We start from the raw sequence: 23,447 nt of genomic DNA, 5'->3' as shown, positions 1-23,447 counted from the left end.
TAGAGCATAAGCTTAATGCATGTTTAGCACTACAGTGCATATATTTGACTGAAATACCTAGGGTCCTCAGGGTTTAAATTGGGCTATGGTTTATTGGTTAATAAATGGTAAACATGCAAATAAGCTTACGACCTTATGGAATGAATGGCAAGTATATTGGTAATAAACTTGATATTCGTTTATATTATGTTAATATATTGTAACATGGTTGGAATACAGGTAAAGTAATCATATTGCATTGAATACGGTTATTCATTTAAACTTATTTGTTGCATTGCTTTAAATATTAATATGATTGCCTCACTAAGTGTATACTTAGCGTGTGATGATTTTCACCAGTAGGAAAAAGGAGGAAAAATTAGTAAGGAGTTGAGTTTGGCATCAATCATCAAGGAAATATATACAGGTAACATTGATGACATCCTACTATGTTCTAAAAGTCTTAGCTGACATGTATACGAGAATGAAATGTGTGCAATTTCTTAATATAGTTAGTATTAAATATAATTAATAGTGTGAATAAATATTATGATATCAAACTATGCTTAAAAAATTAATTTGGGTTTTAAATCAAATGTGTTAGACAACCTTATTTATTTTATGAAAATAGAACATAATTGTCTATCACTACTTGAAATTGGGTTTGAATTGGTAACCAACAATATTATATTATGATTTTTCTCTGAATAAATATTTTATAATAATTGTTCAAGTTATGAAACAAAAATTTTCTCAGTTCAATTAAAGAAATGTTTTGAATTTTTAAAGTGACATATGTAACTCGTATCAGTTTGTGTATGCGGGTTATGGGTGTTACATCTTCAATTAACCTTAAGCATAACAATGTTTCGGAGCTACGAAGTATTTGGGGCAAGAAGAAACATGAAAAGAAATAGAAGTTCTATTAGTGCTATGGCGACATCACCCCCTTGCTCTATATTGAAGTGGATGAGGCTTCAATTCAAGCCTTTGTTTAGTTCTAGAACTCGTGATACATATGTTTTACCTTTAACAAGGAGGATAAGCCACCCACTATCGAGGAATGCATGACTTTGTTACACTATGAAATAGTCTAGACATATCAAATTCATTTCAAACCTGCCAGAGATTGCAAGAGTAGGTTGAGTAAAATAAAAAGATGATAAGATTAAAGAAGTCCCTCAAAAGCACAATGAACAAGAAAATATTGAACGTGAAACCTTTATAACATCGTGGAAGGATACAAGAGAAAGGTAAACAAGCTCTAGATAGTCCCTTGCGATGGAGGCCTGTAGTGGCGGTGTCGTTGAGAAGAGGCCTAATGCAAAGTGAAAGAAAAAATATGTTGATATTCGTGAATTCTTATATCAGGTCCACAAGACGGCTCATCACATGTATGATTTGGCGAAAGAAACTGGGGTAGTGAAATAGAGTATTAAGCCAATGGCCAATTAAACAAGAAGACTTGTCAACCTGCTAGAAGTTGTCCAAAGTTTAGAAGGTCTAGATCAAGTGTACCTCTAAAATGTTTTTGTTCTTATTGTAAAAACACTTTTGTTCGAATGAAGGTTATTTATTATGACAGACACTTTTGGTATCAATTCCTCAAAATCTTCATGCATTTATTATACATTTTGCATTTTAATTTTACTAACCTTTAATCTACATTCATTATACATAAGTAACTAATGAAAAAAACTCTGTCGTGAAAGGAACAAGGATTGAGCCCACTACATCCTCACAACATTCGATCCAAATCAAAGAAAATGGAACAAACATTGGTAAAGTTAGAAGGGGATATGTTAAAATTGCAACAAGATATGATTCAGAAACAAAAGGCTACTAGATATTCCATCGCGCAAGGGATTTATGAAGGAGCAATAATGCAACCCACGCTAAAGTTGGTAATCACAGTTGAAAACGTATTGGGGCACCCTATACGATTCTTTGAAAGACTTGAATATTAATTCTATAATGGAGGATGGTACTGAAAAGATTGATAGATATGGGATCTGCCCATTGGCATTGGAGTTTGTGTTTAACAACTGGACTTTTGAAGAACTACTTGTGACTTTCAAATCTTTTTCAGAGTAATACTCAAACTTTCTCTATTTTCCTATACCTAGGGCAACAATTGATCTCTTGTAAGGGTAAATAAACTATTTTTATTTAGTTTCAATAAAAATGCATTCTGTATTTATTTGGTAAACTTATTTTTCATCAATTTTCTTAATTTTTTGTGTATATGCATATTATATTTATTTCTACTTCTTACGTGAGATAGTTTCTCTCGCATATATATATGTATATATCTCCCCCCCTCCGCTTTTCTTCTAGGTCTCTAGATATCAAAGGTATGGATGATAATGATTCTAACCCAGAGATCAATTTCGAGAAGCCCACGTGTCTCGGGGAAATTGATGAGCGTGGCAATGAGGGAGGATGTGACATGTCTTCCGAATTAATGAGAATAACTCATTAAGAAAAGATTGAGATCTCGAAAATACACAACACTTTATGCTGAATGACAACAAATTTTGATGGCCTGACATGATCTTAACATGACATGTCGGGATTGGACACAAATGTTTTAGTCCATAAATTACCAGTTAAACTAAATTGCAAATTGGTGCAACAAAATTAAGTTGGATGAGACCCGAAATGCCTTTGAGAATAAAATAAATATAGAAACAATCATTCTGTGAAGCATCAAAATTACACTATTGTCTTCTTAAGGCAACTCTTTTTTGCAACAATAAAATCCAAACGATGGCAAACAAGAAGACAAGAAGGGTCATCCCGTACAACCTTATGAGGATTGGGGCAAAAAACAAAATAAAAGGAAATAAAAAAAAAAAAAATTAAGGAATCATCATGCATTAATGACTTGTTTTCTTTAGTGAATAAAAGATAATTATGAACCTCTTTCATGAAGATTTTTATGTATGAAAAGATGAACGACCTTGTTACACTATCCTTTCACAAAAGTAGAAAAATATTCATTGATATTCCCATTTGAGCCTAAAATACTTTTCTTTGGATTTAACCCTAACCAAATATCACTCCCCACACTTGGGGGCAAGACGAAAGAAAATATGCTCACATCCGTGAAGACAATCAACAATATAAAACTGCAAGGTTGACCAGAATGATATTTTTCAAGATTCAAATCAAATTGAAAATGATAAGAGATGTTTCAAACATGAGAGTAACTTGTGATAAAATCAAAATAAGGTCCCAAATTCAACAAATAAAGCGGGGGAAAAGGAACATATAAAGATTTTGAATCTCAAACCACAATGTTGGTCAGCTAAAGTTGATTCAAAAGATCCAGATTGTCTCAATCAGAAAGTCACAAACTCCAAAGACATTGGAAAATGAAATGACCTCTAAGGTGAAAACCCATGAATGGGCAGTGATAGCTCCCTAAAAAGGCTACTTTTAAGGCTTTTTTCACTTAAGTCATTGTTTGTTTAAAAGCTCATTTAGGTCATTTTAGATGCATATAGTTGCATTAATGGTGGTTGTGTTCTATTTTATCTTATAAAGGTGTTGTATGAGGCAAATGTGTGGTTGTTTATGTTGTGCATGAAATAACAAGAAAAAGGTTGATCTGGAAAGGAATGTTTTGACATCACACGTTGCTAAAGCAGATTAAAATGCCTTGGTATTTCTGGTGTAAAACAAGACTAACATATATTTTTATAAAATGACAACTGGGAAGGCATGTGTTTGATGGTTATAACCGCCTGATGGGGACCACTGCCACCTGAGAGGATAAAATTCACACCCAAGGAGTAACTCTAGGGGTATGATGGGTATTTGGAGTGTTAAATCCCATTAATACCCTTGGATATTTTTTATTATTTAATACACCTCACATGAGAGATGAATGAGGTTACGCACTCACTATCTCCAGCTAGATTTTCTTCATCTTCTCCATCGTTTCCTTCCCTCCATTCTCTTAGTGGTGTTCCTCCATTAACGAACTCCAAGGAGTGGCGAGCTAGGCATCCGATAGGAGCTAGCAAGCTAGGGCGAGTCGTGGTGGTCAATGAGAGCTCTGGTTGCGTGCATCGAAGGCTTCTTCTCCCTTCCCCTTTGCTGTTATTTTTCATTTGATATTGGGTTGTTGGAACGAATGATTTTCATGTTTTATTTCATTGATGATTCAATTCCCACCATGAACTAACGTTATTTAGTGGGGTTAATTTTATGAATGCTTGATTTTGTTTTAATGTTAGACTTAAATTTATCTTTTGCATTTACTTGTTTTGCTTATGAACGTTTCATCTTCTAAGTTTTTAGGAGGTATGAGAGTGTCCATTACTTAGATGAATATCAGTTGTTTGTGAGAAACTTGGTCATTAATGCTTGTAGTATTCGAGAGAAACAAAAGTAAGATCCGCATAAGCAATGGGATGTAGTATTTTTTTAAGATTAAACCCGACATAGTAGTACTAAATTCTAATCCCTTAGTACTTGAGAGAGGTTAAGATATAATTTCAACGAATAAGATGGGTAGTTTTTATTAATAGCGTAGGCTGCTATAGGTGAAACCGAGAGGAGATGTCGTGGCATTCTATTCTATTATGTTTCTTTGATTAGAGATAGCAGGAGCATTTTTAGCAAACTTTGTCGAGAAAGTTAAACTTAGATATATTAAATCTGCTTGAGAGATAAGTTTTAGCATCCTTAAATCAATCTCTACCATTCATTCCCGTAGGCAGCTTGTTGTGTGAGGATTATCAAACTATCATTTATTTACTGTTCTTACCGTTTTTCATTGTCTTGACATTTCTATCATTTTCAACATTATAATATGCTCTTTGCCACTACATTTTCATCTCCTACCACATCATACTATTAAACCATATCCACCAACATATACTTTTTACTGTTGTGACATTCTTCATTGGTACATATCATCACTAACTACACTTAGATAGAGTAGTGCTTTGCTTTGGTTAAACTTTGTAATTTCTACCAATCCCTGTGGAGATGATACTCACTCGTCACTTTATTACTTGACCAATTGTGTATACTTGCACATTATTTGCGTATAATTTTATAGTACTCCCAAAATGCAACAAGTTTTTGGTGTCGTTGCCCGGGATTGGCAACATGAAGTTAATTAGTTTTGTCAGAGCATTTTATTTTTGCTTCTTTTTTTATTGGTTTACTTTATATTTTTTTTTTTCTTTTTCAAGCTTATTTGGTGTATGCCTAGAAGACATTTTGATGATCCATTGGAACCAATAGAACATGAGATTGAAAGACTCTTTAGACAAAAGAGATATGCTCATATGTATCAAATTGGAAACCAGGGCATTAGTCAAGATGACGGTAATCAGAATGCTGAGGCATTACAAAATGTTGGACTTGTTGATAGGCCTCGTGCTATTCGTGATCATTTAAATCCGATACTAGATGATTTGAATCCTTGAATTGTGCCACTCAAAATTCAAGCTGCACATTTTGAGCTTAAGCCAATCATGTTTAATATGATGAAATCTATAAGGCAGTTTGGGGGCATGCCAACTGAAAATGCCAGGAAACATATTCGTATTTTTTTGGAGGTTTGTGATTTTTCCTCCAAGAAGGAGTGCACGAGGATGTGCTGAAATTAAAGATGTTTCCATATTATTTGACTGACCGAGCAAGGGCTTGGTTGAGTGGTGTTTCATTCGGTTCGATGGAATCATGGACCAATCATTGCAAGAGTTTCTTATTACGATATAACCCACCGAACATGAACACTCAGCTAAGGAATGACATAGCATCATTTCTCCAGGGGGACGACGAATCTATGTATGAGTGTTGGGATCGTTACAAGAGTTTGCTTCGAAAGTGCTCAAATCAATTCATTTATTTCATTTCAAAAGTTTGAAAAAAACTTCGAAATGGTATCCAAGACATTCCTTTGAGTTTCGTTCCAGAACCCCTATCAACCTATACTTTTCAAAAGAATATTTGTACAATGATCTTTTACAAAGTGAATAAACCATTCGTATTTAAATTCAATGTAAGATGCTAAGAAAATTGGGCTCCCAAACAATGTTCCTTTTTTATTTATATAAGTGAAATGAGTCTTTGGCAAGTACATGGCAAACATTAAAAAGAAGAGTAAATAGAAAATAGGTGCCCCATATATCAATGATGTGGATTCCTTTCACAACCATTCGAATTTATTGGAGTCAGTCACGAGACATCAGAAGATGGAAAAAGATCAAGATTGACAAAAGAAGATCGAGACTTCTCTCTGATATAGATAATCTCAAAACGACATATTTGCATATACATTTTAAGCATACATAAGGATGTCGCATTCATAGAATTACATACATGTGTACAATTTTGCAGAGTCAATTTCAATTTCACAATGAAGGATATTGAACTCGAAGAACACTCGAGATTGAATTAACACAGTTTATCTTAGTCTGATTTCAACTTTATGACGAATGATATCGGACTCATGAACATTCAACCTTGACTCAACTTCACAACGAATGAGTCTTCCATAATTTTAACTTCACAATTAAGCATATTGGACTCAAAAGACACTCGAGATCAACTCAAATTCACGATGAATGAGTCATCCACAACATAGTTCAACTCAACCGCGATGAGCTATTTTCAAACCAAGGTCTTCAAGTCATATTTCAACTTCACGACGAAGGATATTGGGCTAAAAGGAGACCCAAAATCAACTACGATTTAGCTTAACTCAACAATAAGGAGCTACTTCCCAGCTTGGACTTCAAGCTAGATTTCAACATCACAATGAAGGATATCATACTCAAGTTATCCTAGATCGACTCAATTCACGAAGAATGAGTCATCCACAATATTCCAGATTTTGAGCTAGATTTCAATTTCACGACAAAGGATATCATGTTCGACTCAACTTCACGACGAATGAATCATCCATAATTTAGCATAACTAAAAAATGAGGAGTTATTTTTCAACCAAGGTATTCAAGTCAAATTTCAACTTTACGACGAAGGATATTGGACTTGAAGAAGACCCAAAATCGACTGCAATTTCGAGCAAAATTTCAACTTCACAATGAAGGATATCATGCTCGAATCATCCAGGATTGACATAACTCAAAAAAGAGAAGTCAAGAACTATTTACAGCCAGGTTAACATGTAAGTCGAATTCCAACTCCACGACGGAGGATATTCGATAAAAGAAGTCAACTACAACATTGAGTCGGATTTCAGCTTCACAATGAAGGACATCGGACTCAAAAAGCATCTAACTATAACCCACGACAGAGAAGCATACTTGCTTTAGAAATCCATTTATACCGAACGAAAATTTTTCTTTTACCTTTGTCCTATTTTCGTTACACGATAATTGACAAAGAGTGGGCAGTTGTAGACTCTATTTTCGTCCGGGACTTATTTTGAAGTTTTTATATTATATTTTGTATTTAGTAATGTTTATTATGTTATATTATATAGTATAGTATACATATTTTATATATTATATAGTATTTATTTTACATTATATTATATAGTATTTATATTATATTATACTAAATATTATATAGTATTTGTTATATATTGTGTTTATTATATAATATTTATAATATATGTTTTATATTTTATATTATATATAATTTTATATTACATAGTATTTATATATTATATCGTATTTATATTATTATATTGTATATATATGTAGTATTCATATAATATATTTATATTTATGTATAGTATTTTATTTATTATATTTATACATATAATATATTTAATATTTATATTATATAATATTATATTATTATATATCATTATAATATTATTACATAATATATTATTATATAGTATTTAATATTATTATTTGTTTTATTTTAGGTCCAAGCCCAATCCGAAAGGAATCCAAAGGTCTAAGAGTTGTCCAGTCCAACAAGGGCCCAACAGAGCATGCGAGCCTTAACCCAAAAAATAAGCCAGATTAAGATCCAAGAGGGGAAGGCCTGTTCTAGCCCAAATTAGCTAGGGTTTCTAGCGTTTTTAGTACAGGTGTCGCAACATCAGAGCTATTACATCGAGGGAATGATCAACGATCTAGATCTTGGTAGACTAGGGTTTTAAACCCTAAAAATATCATAGCACATACACAGCCGCACGAGAGTCGTAAGATCTGGCTCTTTGATCCAATGGCCCACAGCATATCATAGGAGTCTATGGGTCAACAAACAGTCAATAATGGCACATGAAGATCACGTGCCAGCAAAAGAACCATATACGCGCCGAAACCGAAAAATTTCAGGCCACTTTTTTTTGTAACCGAATCAAAGCATATTGAAGCAACGAGGAAACAAATTTTTCCCATATTTATTGGAGGCATCCAAATCGAACCCAAATGGCAACATAATCAAATAACATGAGCGACCAAATTGGGAGAAGGAAGCAAGAATCAAATCGAAAACAAAAAGGAAAAATCCTTTTGGCATGCAAAGCAAAATCGAGCCAAAATGGAAATATATCCCTGAATCAAAGTAAATCGTCAAGCAAAAGGAAAAAAATATCCTTTTTTAAAAGGGATCTATAATCTCCAAAGAAAGGAAAGAAGCACGCTTCGAAGCTATATAAACCCCTGCGAAAACAAACAAAGACATGAAGCATTAGCATTCGAGTACCCACCGAAAAAAATCACAAAAAAATTTAAAAGAGATAGAGACTTAGTTTTCAGATCTTGCTTGAAGGAGGAACGGTCACCGGACATTCGGAAGTCGAGTCGTTGTCGAAGTAAAGGTAAAAAGTCGTGAACTTTGAAGTAGATCTACGTCAATGGGGGTGGTTTTTGTGTTAAGGCGAGTGTATAAACGGGTTTAGGATAGTGAGAGCTTTTTTTTATTAGTTTTTAGGTGACTCCATCACATCAATTCAAGTCGAAACGCAATCTCGTGACTACCCGAAGGACTGTTGTGACACCATTTTTTATTTTAGGTGATGAATAATCATCACATATTAAGTATAATTTCTTAATTTAGTATTATTATTTCTCATTCATGTTAGTATAAATAGTTTTCGAAACCCTAATTGTTTAAGATTCAATATATGATTACTAAATTCAAATCTCAAGATATGTATATAAATTCCTTATTCTTATATGTTTATTAATAAAATCTTCATGATTTTCAGAGAAGATTAAGGCCAATCCCTAACCCTTTTTCATTTTTTGTTTATATGCCAATTAGGATTAAACTAATATAGATTAATGTTGGTAAACTATTGATAATTTCATGTTGTATTGTCGGCAAGGCAATTCGGTTGAAATAATTATTAATCAATGTTTAGCTCAATTTGGTGTCTAAGATTAAATTATATGTTTAGCTCCATTAGAACAATGTGAATGGCAATTTACTGAATGGTAAGCTATGGTAAGCTTATAGTAAGCTTAGTTATGATAGAAGAATTTCATGAATTGAATGTGATTTTCAATAATATGATTGCTCATTATTATTAGATGTCATATGATGTTTTGTTAATTACAAGATATGTACATATATGTCTAAGTAAAATGTATGTTATTGATGAAATTGATTGAGAAATAATATGAAGAATGTATATGATGATTGTGATGAAAGTATGTTAATGATCTTTATATGACAAATATGTACCAAGAGTCTGATGCTTAACCTGGACAAATTATGGACCATAATGCTCAATGATGTTAAGTTGTAAATTCACGTTATCATGAAAGTTTAAGAATTTCTGACATGAAAAGTAAACGTAAATAGGATATCTAATTGTCTTTGGATATTAGTTGAGTGTCGGATACATATGACATACCATAGAGTTTATTTTAACTCATGTTCGGGTTACGTATGACTCCGGTCGTTCGACGATATTGGAAGTATATGTGTAGTTGGTCTGTGACAATGCTAAAGGGTATAATCATTCATGTTATGTTTTGGTGATGTTGTAGGAATTCACGTATCTGCTGTCACTTATGTTCCATTGGACTAAATATTAATATGATTTAATAATTGAATTGTTTGCATAACAAGAAAGTGTAAGTATGTATATATATATATATGGTAAACTATACAAATGGTCACTAATGATTAAGTTTTCATTTTTCTTACTGAAATTTTAAAAGTAACAAATTGATCATTAACGTTATCGATTTGTAACAAATCAATCACTTATTGTTAACAACCGTTAATGTGGATGAGACCGACCGCTTGACTTCCTATATTATTGATCGGCATTTTCCTGTTACAAAAAGCTTAGGAAAACAAATTAAACTCAACAACCTCTTCGTGTTAAACAGACCCAAACTTCACATGGGAAAACCCATCTTCACAGGTGCAAAACAGCACCCGCCATTGCAGTTCCAAACGACTCTCGTTCCCTATCCCCCCGAATGTCGATTTTAATGTCAGGGGACGAGAATCCTACTTTCACCGCTCACCCGGCTCTCGTTCCCTGTCCCCCCCGAATGCCCTTCATTGCCTCAACATCAACACAATCCAGCCTATTAACTCGAGAAATCGCTTCCTACACGTGACACCAAATGATGATCGTAATATACTCTCCGGCAAGATGTTTTCTGTGAACAAAGTAAAGAATGTCGATTTGAATCAGAGTTGTCCATTTTTTAGCTTGTCGGCGATACAAGAATATATATATAGAGAGAGATGTTTTGGACTGCAATGGCTTTAGCAGTTGCATGGAATTTTGGTTTCATGTTTTATCATCATATGGATCAGCTTTACATGTACAAATTTGTGGTAATAATTAAGGGTGAGTAATGAGTCGTGAGCCATTCAAATTCTACTCGATCAAAGCTCGATAAAAACTCAAATCGAGATGACTCGGCTTGAGACTTTAACGAGTTGATTCGAGCAAAGTCCAACTTGACTCAATAAATTCGCAAGCAGCTCGTTAATTTTTTTATATAATTTTTCCAGTAGTTATATTAAAAATTTATTTCATTCAAAAAAATATTAATTTACTAATAGATAATAAAAAGATGATAAATTACTAATTTATTAAGTTTCTAATAAACAAAAAATACTAAATTATTAATTATTATTTTACTACACTCAAAAATCAAACCATATTTATTATTTTAATGTATTTGTAGATTGTTATTTTGGAGTTTAGACTTTGAAATTGTTTCAAACACTCTTTTGATAATATTTTTGGTTAATTTATTAATTTATGTTTATAGTAAGCTTTGTATAGTATTAGTATATTTTACCTATAATTAAGAAAATAAGGTAAAAATTTTTGTGAGCTTAACAAGCAACAAGTCGAACAACAATTTTTTTTAACGAGCACGAGTCGAACAACAATTTAACGAGCTTAACGAGCAACGAGTCGAGTCGAGCAACAAAAATTTTTAACGAGCACGAGTTGAGCACTGTCCAACTCGCGATCAACTAGCTCGATAAGCACCCCTAGTAATATTTATATAATTATTATTTTGAGCAGTGTTTTAAAAAACGGTCCTTGACCGTAATTTCGGCCGCGATATAGCGGTTTCGTCGCCGTCCGAGTTACCCGCGACGGCCGCAATCACGGTAAATCCGAAATAACATAAAATGCGACAGCGATCGCGATTTGAAACCCTGATTTTGAGAGTATGGAAAGAAGTTTACGAGGTAACTTGTTACAGATGAGATGTAAAACAATGAATGATGATTTGCTTACGAAACCATAGCAGTATCTGGGATCAAGGATATCATGGAGTTCAAATGTGATATCATTTCCAATGACAAAATACAACTGTAAAAGCACAAAAGCTTTCCTTACAAACGATCGGGAACCGAAATAAGGCTTGGGAATTAAAGGGTGAATAACATCATTTGGAACTGCAATGGTGAGTGCTGTTTTGCACCTGTGGAGATGTGTTTTTCCCATGTGAAGTTTAGGTCTGTTAAACACGAAGAGACTGCCGAGTTTAATTTGTTTTCCTAAGCTTTTTGCAACAGAAAAATGCCGGTAAATAATATAAGAAGCCAAATGTTCGATCTTGCATGGTTAAATAGAGCCAAATCAACTGGGTTAACAGGCCAATACAGTTAACGGTAATGTCATAAATCGATAATTTTAATGACTAATTTATTACTTTTGAAACTTCAATAAGAAAAACAAAAATTTATTCAAACTTCAATGACCATTTATGTAATTTACTCTAAATAAATTAATGCACAGCAATCATGTTTTATATTTAGTTTCCCCTTCAAAGATGTTTTATTTGGTCTCTATTTCTAAATCACGTCTTCTTCATTGTAACAAATTTGTTATTAAAAAAAAATCCAAACATTTAAAATTAAAAGGATTAAATACAAATTAACCTACAGCATTTAAGTTAATGGTATTTATTTTTATAAACTCATTTAGAAATTCAAATATTATGATGGTAAATAGAACAGTAAAAATTAATCATTAAAATAGACGTACCAACTGATTTCGCAAAATACAGTATACATTGCCAACTTTTGTAATTATCAAGTGATTTAAAAGGTAAACTTACCTAAGTATATGGCTTAGGCTCACAATTCACATTCCTCTAATGCTCAAAATTGCCAAATCCTGAGAAGGATTATTCTTCTAAAACAGTGCAATACACCCTTCAAGCTTCCAAGACATGATTGATTATAACACTTTACACTAATCATACACTTTATAAATGTAATTTCCAAATTGAAGTTCAACACCGCCAGTTTTTTTTAATTGATTTGAGAAAGGGGTGAGCGTGGTATTAATGATGCCTTTAACTCCTTTCCCTCAAATGATTCATACGAATTGTTTTCACGAAATTCTTCGACCAGAGCTTCCATTGGCATGGCTCGTAGCGATTCGATAGTCCCTTTGCTTGGAGCATCTTGCTCGCTTCGTATCGGTGTCATCCCACTTGGCTCATAATCCTATACATTATTTTTGTTGATGCACAAATTTGAGTGTCATACCGTAAAGAGGGTTATTAGTCAAGAGCTTTAAGCACAAGCATACCATGTATCTATGTTGGAATGTTTCTTCTGCTCTCTGCTTGATTGATGAAGTTTGACTTGAATGATCATCCTGGAATGTTTCAAGGCTTTTACTATGTTCTTTAATGGAGTTCACGATGCCCCGCGTAATTCTGTGTTCCTGCTCTGACAATCCTGTGCAGAATTCCACACAAAATATATAACTCTCAAGAGAATTCCAATTCCGAAGCTAACTTTTCCTAGAAGAAATTGGCGATATTGTGCTTTCACACCAAAGAATCAAATGAATTGTTGTGTCCCCTTGAAAGAAAGATATTTCATAACCAATCTTAGACGATTGGACGAACAATCGGCATCAAACATAAACTCTACAGTCTACATATTCTAAATGAAAATAGACTCACTACCGATGTACTGAAGGGTATCATTAGTATTCTTCAAGGCATCTTGCTCGGCCGCAATGCGGGCACTGTCAATTTCAGCATCGTGCTGCTCGTTTGCTTCAGAAGCATTCCTGAAAGAAACATATTGAAATTAGCTTCTAGGAGAGAACAAAAGACTACAAAAATGGAATCAAGTATACTTGTGAACTAATATTCCAACAAAGAAATAGCTCTAGAAAGCATTTATTGTTATCTTTCAAGAAAAGTGAACTAGCTTGCATGCATTTGCAATGAAAGATACTTCGCAAAAGATGTTTACAACCAACCTGATAAGTGTCACCATATCTGAAACGTGTTTACTACCCTTTGCGTTCACGGAATACTGGGTACATTTGTAGTGCTCAAATGCAGATCCAGCAGTAGACACGCTTAAGCAAAAGACAGAAAAAGGACAAGTCAAAAACAAAAAGTGAGGGGAAATGGATTCAAAATACGAACAAGACATAATTTACCAATGCTGTAGGAGTTCCTCAATGCGACAATGTTTGGCAGCTGAGTAATCAGCAGTGTCTTTAGCATCTTTCTCTGCTTGCATCGCAAATGCTTGCCATTTTCGTTTTGCATCTGTTGTAATACCCTCCATTGAGGAAACATGTCCATCGAAAAATGTTTTGTTAGCGGCAGCACTTTCTTTTATATCAACTAGCCTTGCATCCACCTGCCAGAGAAACCATTGCTAGGTCTTCAAATATGCCTAAGTGAAACTAGTACCCAAATAGAGAATGAACAAACCAGCTCTTTTTGCCGACGAACATGGTTATACACAAGATTTGTCATATCGGCAATAAGCTTGTCTGCATCAGATTTCGATTCCTCCTACAAGGTATACGCTTGATGAATAAGAAATTTCAATAACATATCTCAGGCCAAGAAATAGTAATATGCATATTATACCTCATAAGCCTTCTGGAAGCTAGCAATGCTCTTCATTTGAACTTCATCAGCTTGCACAGCATGATTCTGAACCCTCACAGACTCTTCTGAAAGCTTATCCAGAATTTCACTAGTATAATCAGAAATGTCCTTTGTTTGCTCAATACTAACATGGAACCTCTGTTAATCAGAAAGGGCCAGAAAAAGTGGAATCAGCAAGGAAAAGAAAATAAATGTAAAGAGAAGAAAAAAATCTAGCTATGCAACCTATCTGTAGGAAATTATGCTAATATAAGCAGTGCAAGCAAAACATTATTGTTGGAAACAAAAATTAACTGCAGAATAAATGCATTTCCAAAATTTCTATGGTCTAAAAGAGAAAAATAGAGAAGAAAAAAGGCAAGGTATTAATATCAGTTGCATCAACACTTAGACAAGATCAACATTGGAGCACAAACCTGTCGTAGTTCTTTTGCAAAAACAACCATTTCGTCCTGGTGAGCTGCAAGACTACTCTTAAGACCATCAAACATTGAAGTTGCTTTGCAGGCCTCAGACGAAAGGAACTGATTCATAATTCATAAACAAAAGAAAAACAACTAAAAGAAGCGAAAACACCAAACAAATTAAATAAAATGCAACTTAACTCAAAATATGAGCACCTACATCTTCAATAGAATGTGCATTTGAAGAAGCCTGAGTTGAAATTTCATCTAAAGCAGCATTAGAGCTAGCTTGGTGCAATCGTACAACATTTTGGACCGCCTCCAGGTGGGAAACATGCAAAACTCTTGCAGCAGTCACCTTTTTCTTCATTTCCAAGATTGCCTAAAAGAAAGATTTATGAATACAAGGTCAACCACTGCTATTAAACGACATCCCACAAAAGAACTGCCAAGTTGGCTAAAATTAATATTCGACGCTCATTTCAAGGAGAAAGCTTTTGGTACCTTATCATGTATATCGGTAAAAGAGCAACAGAGTTTCTCAACAGTCTGAAGGTGCTCATTTTGCTGAGACACTGATGAGGCCACCAGGTTGCAAAGCGTACTAATTTGTTGTGCTACTTCTGCCTGGAAGTTGTTAACCACTACTCTATTATCAGTGTTCAGTTTGTCTTCTCTTCCTATAAGCATCATAGGGTCAGATATCAATTCGTTCATATACCCTAGATTGAAATAACTAAGAAGAACAGCATACCAATTTTTAGGAACAATGAGGCATTATCCTTAAGAGCTTTCTCCAAGTCAGACCTTAGCACACAGGCTTGATGCGCCAGAGCATTTTCTATTTTTGACCATTCAAAATAATGTCAGCACAAAATAAATATTAATAGGAAAGATTCAAGCAAGTACATATTGATATGTACCTGCTTTTTGCTGTTCACATATAATAAATTCTTTCTCCTTCAACATATACTGACACTTTTTTCAGTTCTTCTTCAGAGTTGGCTAGCAATTTGATGGTTTCATTCAAGTTATTCTGTATTTTCCACCTATTTAATTAGAAGAAGTCCATAATATAAAAGGATCAGAAAAAGAAAAACTTAAGAGGTTTACCTCAGTCATCTCAAGTTTGCCACTCAAATCAGAACATTGTTGAACTTGGGCAACATATTTATCTTGCAATTCCTGAAGTTGCTGTTTTGTAACAAAACAAGAAAGCAAGTTGTAAACCAGATATATCAAACAAATACACAAGGATCTCATGATCTGTGCTAATTAAAAATGACACCAGAGCAAAGGCTAACCTTCTGATGTGTTTCTAGAAGGACTCCCATTTGGTCAATCTGTTCAGCCATAGCCTAAACAAATACCAGTAAGACCACATGAATAATAACGAATCAAATGAATCATTCAGTACCCTGATAAATGAGAGTACTAAATAAAAAGACTTCAATTATAATATAGAAAAACTCATATAGATAGAGTAGAAAAACACACCGAAATTTCCAATAGTAGCAAAAGAACTATCTTATTCAACAAATGACATCAAAGAAAATTACAAAAATAATAAAACCTCTGCTATTAACATGCATCCTAAATCTAATGGGGAAGTATGAACCAAACTGCACACCTTTCTTTCACTTTCTTCTTGGTAATATCGATCTTTTGGAATATAAACACCATTCTTTTCACGAGCAGCATACACCTCTGAAGAAATGGACATCAAAACAAGCAATGTATGATAGTCAATGTAGTTTATAAAAGAATATTAAATTGACCAATATCATTAATTGTTTGAACATCCCTCAAATAAAAAAGCATTTTACCTGACTTCAGGCGTTCAATTTCACCATAGAGGTCCTTTATAAGAGTTGATTTCATCATTTTTTGGTTAACCTACATAAAGCAATCAATAAGTTACATGTTAAACCTTTTTTCTGATTTCCAAACAACAGTATCATATAACCAGCCAATAACAATAAAACATCAAGAAATTGCACAGTAAGGACAAGAAACAATATGTGGATACATCTCATAGCAAACAGATTGCACAATCAAAATTTATATTTAACTTGCATTCAAGATATAGACATATAGTACAGAATAATTACTTCCCTCCAAAGGCATGTATAACCAGCGGTACTTTTATGAATAACAGTTACTAAATGTGAAGATTTAAACCGACTTTAAGTGCATGAAACACGTAGGGAATTCAGATTACTATTTGAAGCATGACTGATACATCAGTTTCCAGGAACAAAAACTTTCATTTATCAAAATTCAATTTTAACTTTAAAGCAAATAATGTTGCAACTTCCAAGTCAACGCAATTGTAGGATAGTTGGTAGAAGCTATAGCATGTACACGTTAACATTTTAGCATGTTTCTAGGCACTGTTTAAGGAATAAAAGAAAAAAATAAACCCAATCAAAAGGATGACATTAGGAAATAAATTAACTTGTTGGTCAATGATTGTGTTCGACAAACCTCGGGCTTATTCTTTATATTCTTTGCCCTGTGTGCATAATCCAGTGTACTTAAGGTCTCGTCAAGACAATGGACAGCAGGAGAAACTGTAGCTATAATGCAAGTCTTTGTCCGTCCCCCAAGTGAATCACGAAGTAATCGAGTAAGCTTGCTATCCCTATATTCCCATTAAACTAAATAATTAGAGAAAAACATGAAAGGGACATAGGTACCAAGCAAAAAAAAGAGGTGTTTCTGACCTGTACGGAATATGACCAAGATGCTCCACAAGGGCAGTTATAACTCGTCCTAAAGTCAGTAAACTTTTATTAATTTCTCCTGCTTCTCTTGCACGACCCTGTAAATGTCAACATCAAACAAAACATTAATGATTTTAACTAAAAGATTATCTGGTAGCAACTTCCGAATTGATTAGCAAATTTGCAAGAAATACATACATCTCTAGCACCAGAGCGGGATATATTTTCTGAGCCTGCTAAATCAACCAAATTCAGCTTCCCACACTTTATAAGCTCTTCACCTTCTGGCGTAGCTTCCTTGATATGAATTGTAATAGTAAAAAGAGAATGTGACCGACTGAAACAGGCAAAAGTGTTTCAATCAATAAAATGTGAAAAAATATTGCTTAGCTTCAATCAAGCATATAAAGCAGACAAAAGAACCATTACCTTGACTGCTTATTCAACAAAGTCTCAGCAGTTCGACGCTTAGCAGACCCCCTTTCAAGCAAAGTAAATATTTCACTAGCACTTGTAACAATTTCTTCTTCTAATCCTCTCACAAGAACTCCCCCTTTCCCATCTTCCATTAATGGCAATTGCTTCTTTTGTTTCTCCTCCAGAGCAACTTTTGAAATTTCTTCAGGCGCAAGCAAATCAGTAATCTCTTCATTATACAGTTCGAGAAATGTTACTTTTACACTATATTCCGCATTTTGGCCCTCCAATGTATCAAAAATCTGTTGAACTGCTCTTGGAATAACCCCTGCCTCTGCTGGCAATTCACCGGTAGGACCCGTCTGTCATGTATGTTAGCAAGAATTTGACAAATTAGAGCACTCAATTGCACAGAGGGATAGAATTAAAAGTAAAATAAAACTTATAGGTAATAAATCTAATATTACCTTTGCCCTTTTGCATTCACCTTCCATAGTGTAAGTTTTCCCTGTACCAGTTTGACCGTATGCAAAAATAGTACAGTTGAAACCTTCTAAAACTTCGTTCACAATTGGAACAACAGCTTGTTCATATAGATCTTTTTGTTGTGCCGATGGCCCAAATACCTATTTACCATTAAAACAAAAACAAAACAAATTCAACATTTACAGCAGCAAACAAATCAAATTATAATATTAATTAATTAAAATCAATAGTCACAAAAAAGAACACCTTGTCGAAAGTAAAAACTCTATCGAGATGTTTTCCGGCGATGTTCTGAGAAACAGCGACTTCTCGCTGGTACTCATTACACTTCACCACTTGCGGCGCATTGTTCCTTAACTCCTCTTCGCTAAACGGCCTGTAGATTTGTTTTTTACCCCGTAAAAAATCAAAATCAGATAAAATTAAATAATCTAACAAATACATAAACAAAATGAGAGTTAAAAATAAGAGAAACCTGCAGCGAAGGAGGACTTGCACGTTGACGCCTCTCTCTTTTTCGTTGCGGCAGGACATTTTCAATCGTCGAAAAGCAGGAGAATCGCACGAACCTATTTTCGATTTGTGTTTACTTTCTTTCAAAAAAAAAATTGTGTGCTGAGCTCTGTTGTTCTTCTTCTGTTGCTGTTAGATCCGATTTTTGAATTTGGTTCCTTCTCTTTATTGTTCTTTTTTTCTTTTTTTGGGAGAGGGAGGGAGGGATTTGTTTATGTTTGTGAAATAAAATACGAGGGAAGAGCGGGCTTTAGAACGATGTTTAAATTTTTACTACAGAGGCGCCTCGGTGTTAAATCAAACGAGCAAGCTGTTGTCGGAAATATTAATCGGACGGTCAATATTTGTTTAAGTTATACTTGGGCTGCTCCCAGAGGTGCACAAAAAATTCGAATATCGGATTTTGTGCAAAAAATATCCGAAATAGGATTTGGAAAAAATCATTTTTTTTTAAATCGGATCGGATATTTTAAAACCGGATAGTATAACCGGTTTGAGAAAAAATTGGACGACCGGATTAAAAACCGGATTAAAAACCGGTTTGAAAAAAAACGGATAAAAAACCAGTTTTTTATCCGGAAAAAAATACAGTCTAGGGTTTAAAAAATTGGATGATCGGATTTTTTACCGGATTAAAAATCGATTTTTTTAAAAAACCAGTTTTTTTCAAACCGAAACCGGTTACACCGGTTACATCATCCGGCCCTCCAAACCGGTTATGATCCGAACCGATTTTTTTATAAACCGATTTTTTGACTTAGTGAAAAAACTGAATCAGTTTTTATCCGAATCAGATTTAAATCCGACTATGTGCATCTCTAGCTGCTCCCTATGTATTTTTATGTGTTTGATGCTCTAAATTTGTAGAATTCGAGGTATGGATCCATGATTTAGAAATAAAAAAAATAAAGAAGGTAAATTACACTAATAACTTAATTTTAAAAACATTTCAATTTGCTCGCTAAACTGGTCATTAAATTTTCAAATATTTTTATTTTGGTCACTTAATTTTTATTGGTTTAAAGAAAAGGTTTAACCTTACCTGGGGACCTTAATTTTTTCTCATAAAACTGGTGTGACCTTTGAACTTTTTTGCATTTATTGCGACCCTTCAACTAAAAAAAATCAATTTGACCCTTTAACCAACGGAATCAAAACATTGACCATTACGGTGTTGCTGTGGTAGTTCATAATGTTGATATGATGATCCATGGTGCTAATGTGGTGATCCATGGTGGATGATGATGTGGCAAAGGGGCTAAATTATTTTTTTTGGTTAAGTTCAAGGGCCAAATTAATATTTTTAAAAAGTTTGATAACTTATTTATTTTTTTAGGAAAAAGAAAAATTATTTTAAAATGTAAATTTAAAAATATAAAATATTTTTAAAATAAATATAAAAATATTAAATAAATTAATTTGTCAAAATTTTAAAAATACTACTAATATTATTAAAAATTAAAAAATATATAACAAAATATAAAATGATAAATTATTAAAAATAAAGATATGTTAAAAATATATGTTATATATAATATATACATATAATGTATAGGCACAAAGGTAAATCAATCATATTAATATAGTCGCAACGGGAGATGTAAGTATAAGTGTTTCGTGTTTACCATAAAATCTGAATTTTCTTTAATTATAACATATTTTATTGATTGTGTCCACCTTAAAATATTATTCGTGTCCACCTCATATAACATTTTTATATAGTTAATATATATATGTTCACTCTAAAAAATATTTCTAAATCTATCATTATATAGTCGAATTAACAAAGTCAATATATTTTTATTTTATATACATATCAATCATCACTACATATGTCATACACTTTTTATATCATACATGTACACATACAAAATATGATTTCATTATCGTATAATTATATCATTAACACTTATACAAAATATTTCCTCTAAATTAATCGAAACATAAAATTTTATAACACAAATACACATATCAGACCCCATTTTAATAAATTAGAAAATCATTAGTTTTTGTCTTTTCTCTCTATCATTTTATCAATGTTCTAATATAATCACAATATAGTATTTATCTTATTTCAGCTTTCATAAACTCACATACACTTTGCTGACAATGTCATTTGAATTTGGGTTATTAAGAAGAACATATCATACTTTACTATCGAGACCACTCTTTGGCACTACAAGAAAAATACCCTTTAATGACGCGCATTGCGCGTCATCTATGGGTGCGGATGACACACAAATGCATGTCATTGAAGCCACCGACATGAATTTTTGATGACGCACAATTGTGTATCATAAATCTATGACGCGCATTTATGACGTGCATTAATGACGTTCTTTGAGTGTCATTGAAGCCCCCGTCATAAATTAAGATGACACACATTTATGCGTCATAAATTTATGACACGCATGTATGATTTACATTGCGCGTCATTGAAGCCCCCGTCATAAATTAAGATGACACACATTTGTGCGTCATAAATTTATGACACGCATGTATGACTTACATTGCGCGTCATTAAAGCCCCCGTCATAAATCTGCTTGATATACATTTGTGTGTCATAAATTTATGGCACGCATTTATGACTTACATTGCGTGTTATTGATGCACACGTCATTTAAAAAGACCACAAACGTTCGTGTGTCGTGATTGTATTTTGAAAATTATATATATATATATATATATTGTAGATTGACAAATAATCAAACTAAATCACATTGAATGCCTCATAATACTAAATCTATCTACCATATTATATATAAGCAATCCATTTGCATACAATATATTCACATTAAGTTATCAAAAATATTGTATTAATCATATGTCGATACAAAATATCAAGGCATAATAAAGTTTACCACATAAGATACCCATTCTTTGCGAATATCATCAATGTCATCATCCGTATATTCTTCTTTCCCATCGCCAACCTAAGTAAAAAATATGAAATAAGTATATAATTTATACTTATTTAAAGTGAAATATATAATGAACTATTAAAGAGTAATAAAATGACCAATTTTACATATGCATTCTTTGAAGCATAATAACATTATGCAAAGTCATAAAATCAATAAAATTATAAAAAATTCCAACTTTGTTCACAACAATATCATCACAAATAATAACCACAAGAGAGTCCCTGTTACGTCTATAGTACTTGACAAAATCAAATTTTGGATTTTAAGTGCTAGTACGTGTCAAATGCTTTCACTACTCCACCGAACATTTCAAATTGTTCCTTTAGACATTGATTCATATATCGAAAAATAGTATCGATTGCCACATGCTTAAAACGTATAATTAGATTCAAGAATTCACTCATTACTTACAACAGAATCTATCAATATATAGAAGCAAATAACAAGAAGTTTACCATCAATGTAATCATTCACTAAGTTAAATTCACAAGATTTTTAAGTTTGTTTCAAATTATAAACGATAACCTCCATTCCATACAGAAATAAAAAGAGCATGACAATTCTTATTAATATGAATAGACAATATGTTATCGTAGATGAATTTCCAATAATATCATCCTACTTCAAGTCCATATGATAGTTGTATGAATAATGTGTATGTATGACATGACAGATGTGTATCAGAAAAGTTTGCTTACATTCTTATTGACCAGCACTTGAAGTCCGTTCTCGACTATCTCTTTCATGAACTTACAAACATAATATCCACACTCGGTACCTCCCGACTGACGGGGACACTACAAACAATTTACAATAAACGATTAGTCAAAATGAAAGCTGCAATTTAAACAAGGAATGATCGTTCGAAGTCCTCACCAAAACATTGATCCAATTGAGGCTAACCCTTTTGTTAGATCCACTTTGAGCATTGTACAATTTCATTGCCCTATAAAAATTGATGAAATATATCAAAGAATATACTATAATGTTTCGATAATTTATGTTACTTACGCATCAATAACTTGCTTCAACTGCTGATGGACATTGATGGGCCCTAAGGAATCAAGATAATAATAACTTGTTGCTTTCATATCTATCACCGCCAACTCCCAATGTCTTCTATAAAAATAAAAAACCAAATTAAGTTACTAAAATATATTGATAATCAAATGAAAAAACAAACCCGGGATTATATGGCACTAGGACGATGTCATTGTCCATTCTTATAGACAATCGATCTGCAACGCTTCGAATTGCCTCATCGCTATTTTTGAATTTTGCCTTACGTCCTGATGGCGAGATTGCAGACGGGCTCATAAAACAAATTCCATGATCTCTTTTTGGCCCATTCTTGATTTCCTCAAACAAGTACCTATATATTAACATTAGACAAGTACGATAATTAAATATATTGTGTTTTAATAAAATTAAAATTATGCACTTACATCATATAACAAGTAATCGCAGAACCGATCATCTCATCCACAGTAAAAAACACTTCAAAATCTTCCAAAGTTATATACGTGAAACTCTCGTACCCAAACATATCGTCCTCACATTGCACTTTCACGGACTCCGTATTTTTAAGTTGTATATCAACTATAAGTGCAAACACTTTCAAAACACGGTTGCTTTCAACTCTTAGCCTTGTCCTCATTTGTGCTCTCGTCCTCCTCCTT

At 33.2% G+C, this 23,447-nt stretch overlaps 1 protein-coding gene across 1 annotated transcript; it reads right to left on the bottom strand.

Moving 5' to 3' along the window:
• Positions 1–12,567: 12,567 nt before the first annotated feature.
• On the bottom strand, positions 12,568–20,018 carry LOC120180987 (kinesin-like protein KIN-5C). The gene is given in 25 exon segments (XM_039186246.1): positions 12,568–12,876; positions 12,962–13,113; positions 13,344–13,453; positions 13,649–13,750; positions 13,835–14,040; positions 14,115–14,198; positions 14,277–14,435; positions 14,714–14,821; positions 14,922–15,083; positions 15,206–15,381; positions 15,456–15,542; positions 15,625–15,685; positions 15,687–15,737; positions 15,815–15,895; positions 16,006–16,059; positions 16,332–16,408; positions 16,528–16,597; positions 17,189–17,345; positions 17,428–17,525; positions 17,626–17,764; positions 17,857–18,206; positions 18,312–18,470; positions 18,577–18,706; positions 18,806–18,945; positions 20,014–20,018. Coding segments are annotated over 24 exon segments (3,030 nt in total). The 5' UTR covers positions 18,865–18,945; positions 20,014–20,018; the 3' UTR covers positions 12,568–12,678.
• Positions 20,019–23,447: the final 3,429 nt, after the last annotated feature.

The sequence above is a fragment of the Hibiscus syriacus genome, unplaced genomic scaffold (assembly GCF_006381635.1).
Source record: "Hibiscus syriacus cultivar Baekdansim isolate YM2019G1 unplaced genomic scaffold, ASM638163v2 tig00112503_pilon, whole genome shotgun sequence".
Taxonomy (NCBI): Eukaryota; Viridiplantae; Streptophyta; class Magnoliopsida; order Malvales; family Malvaceae; genus Hibiscus; species Hibiscus syriacus.
Note: the sequence above shows the minus strand (reverse complement) of the source record. Positions and strands in the feature narration are given on the sequence as shown.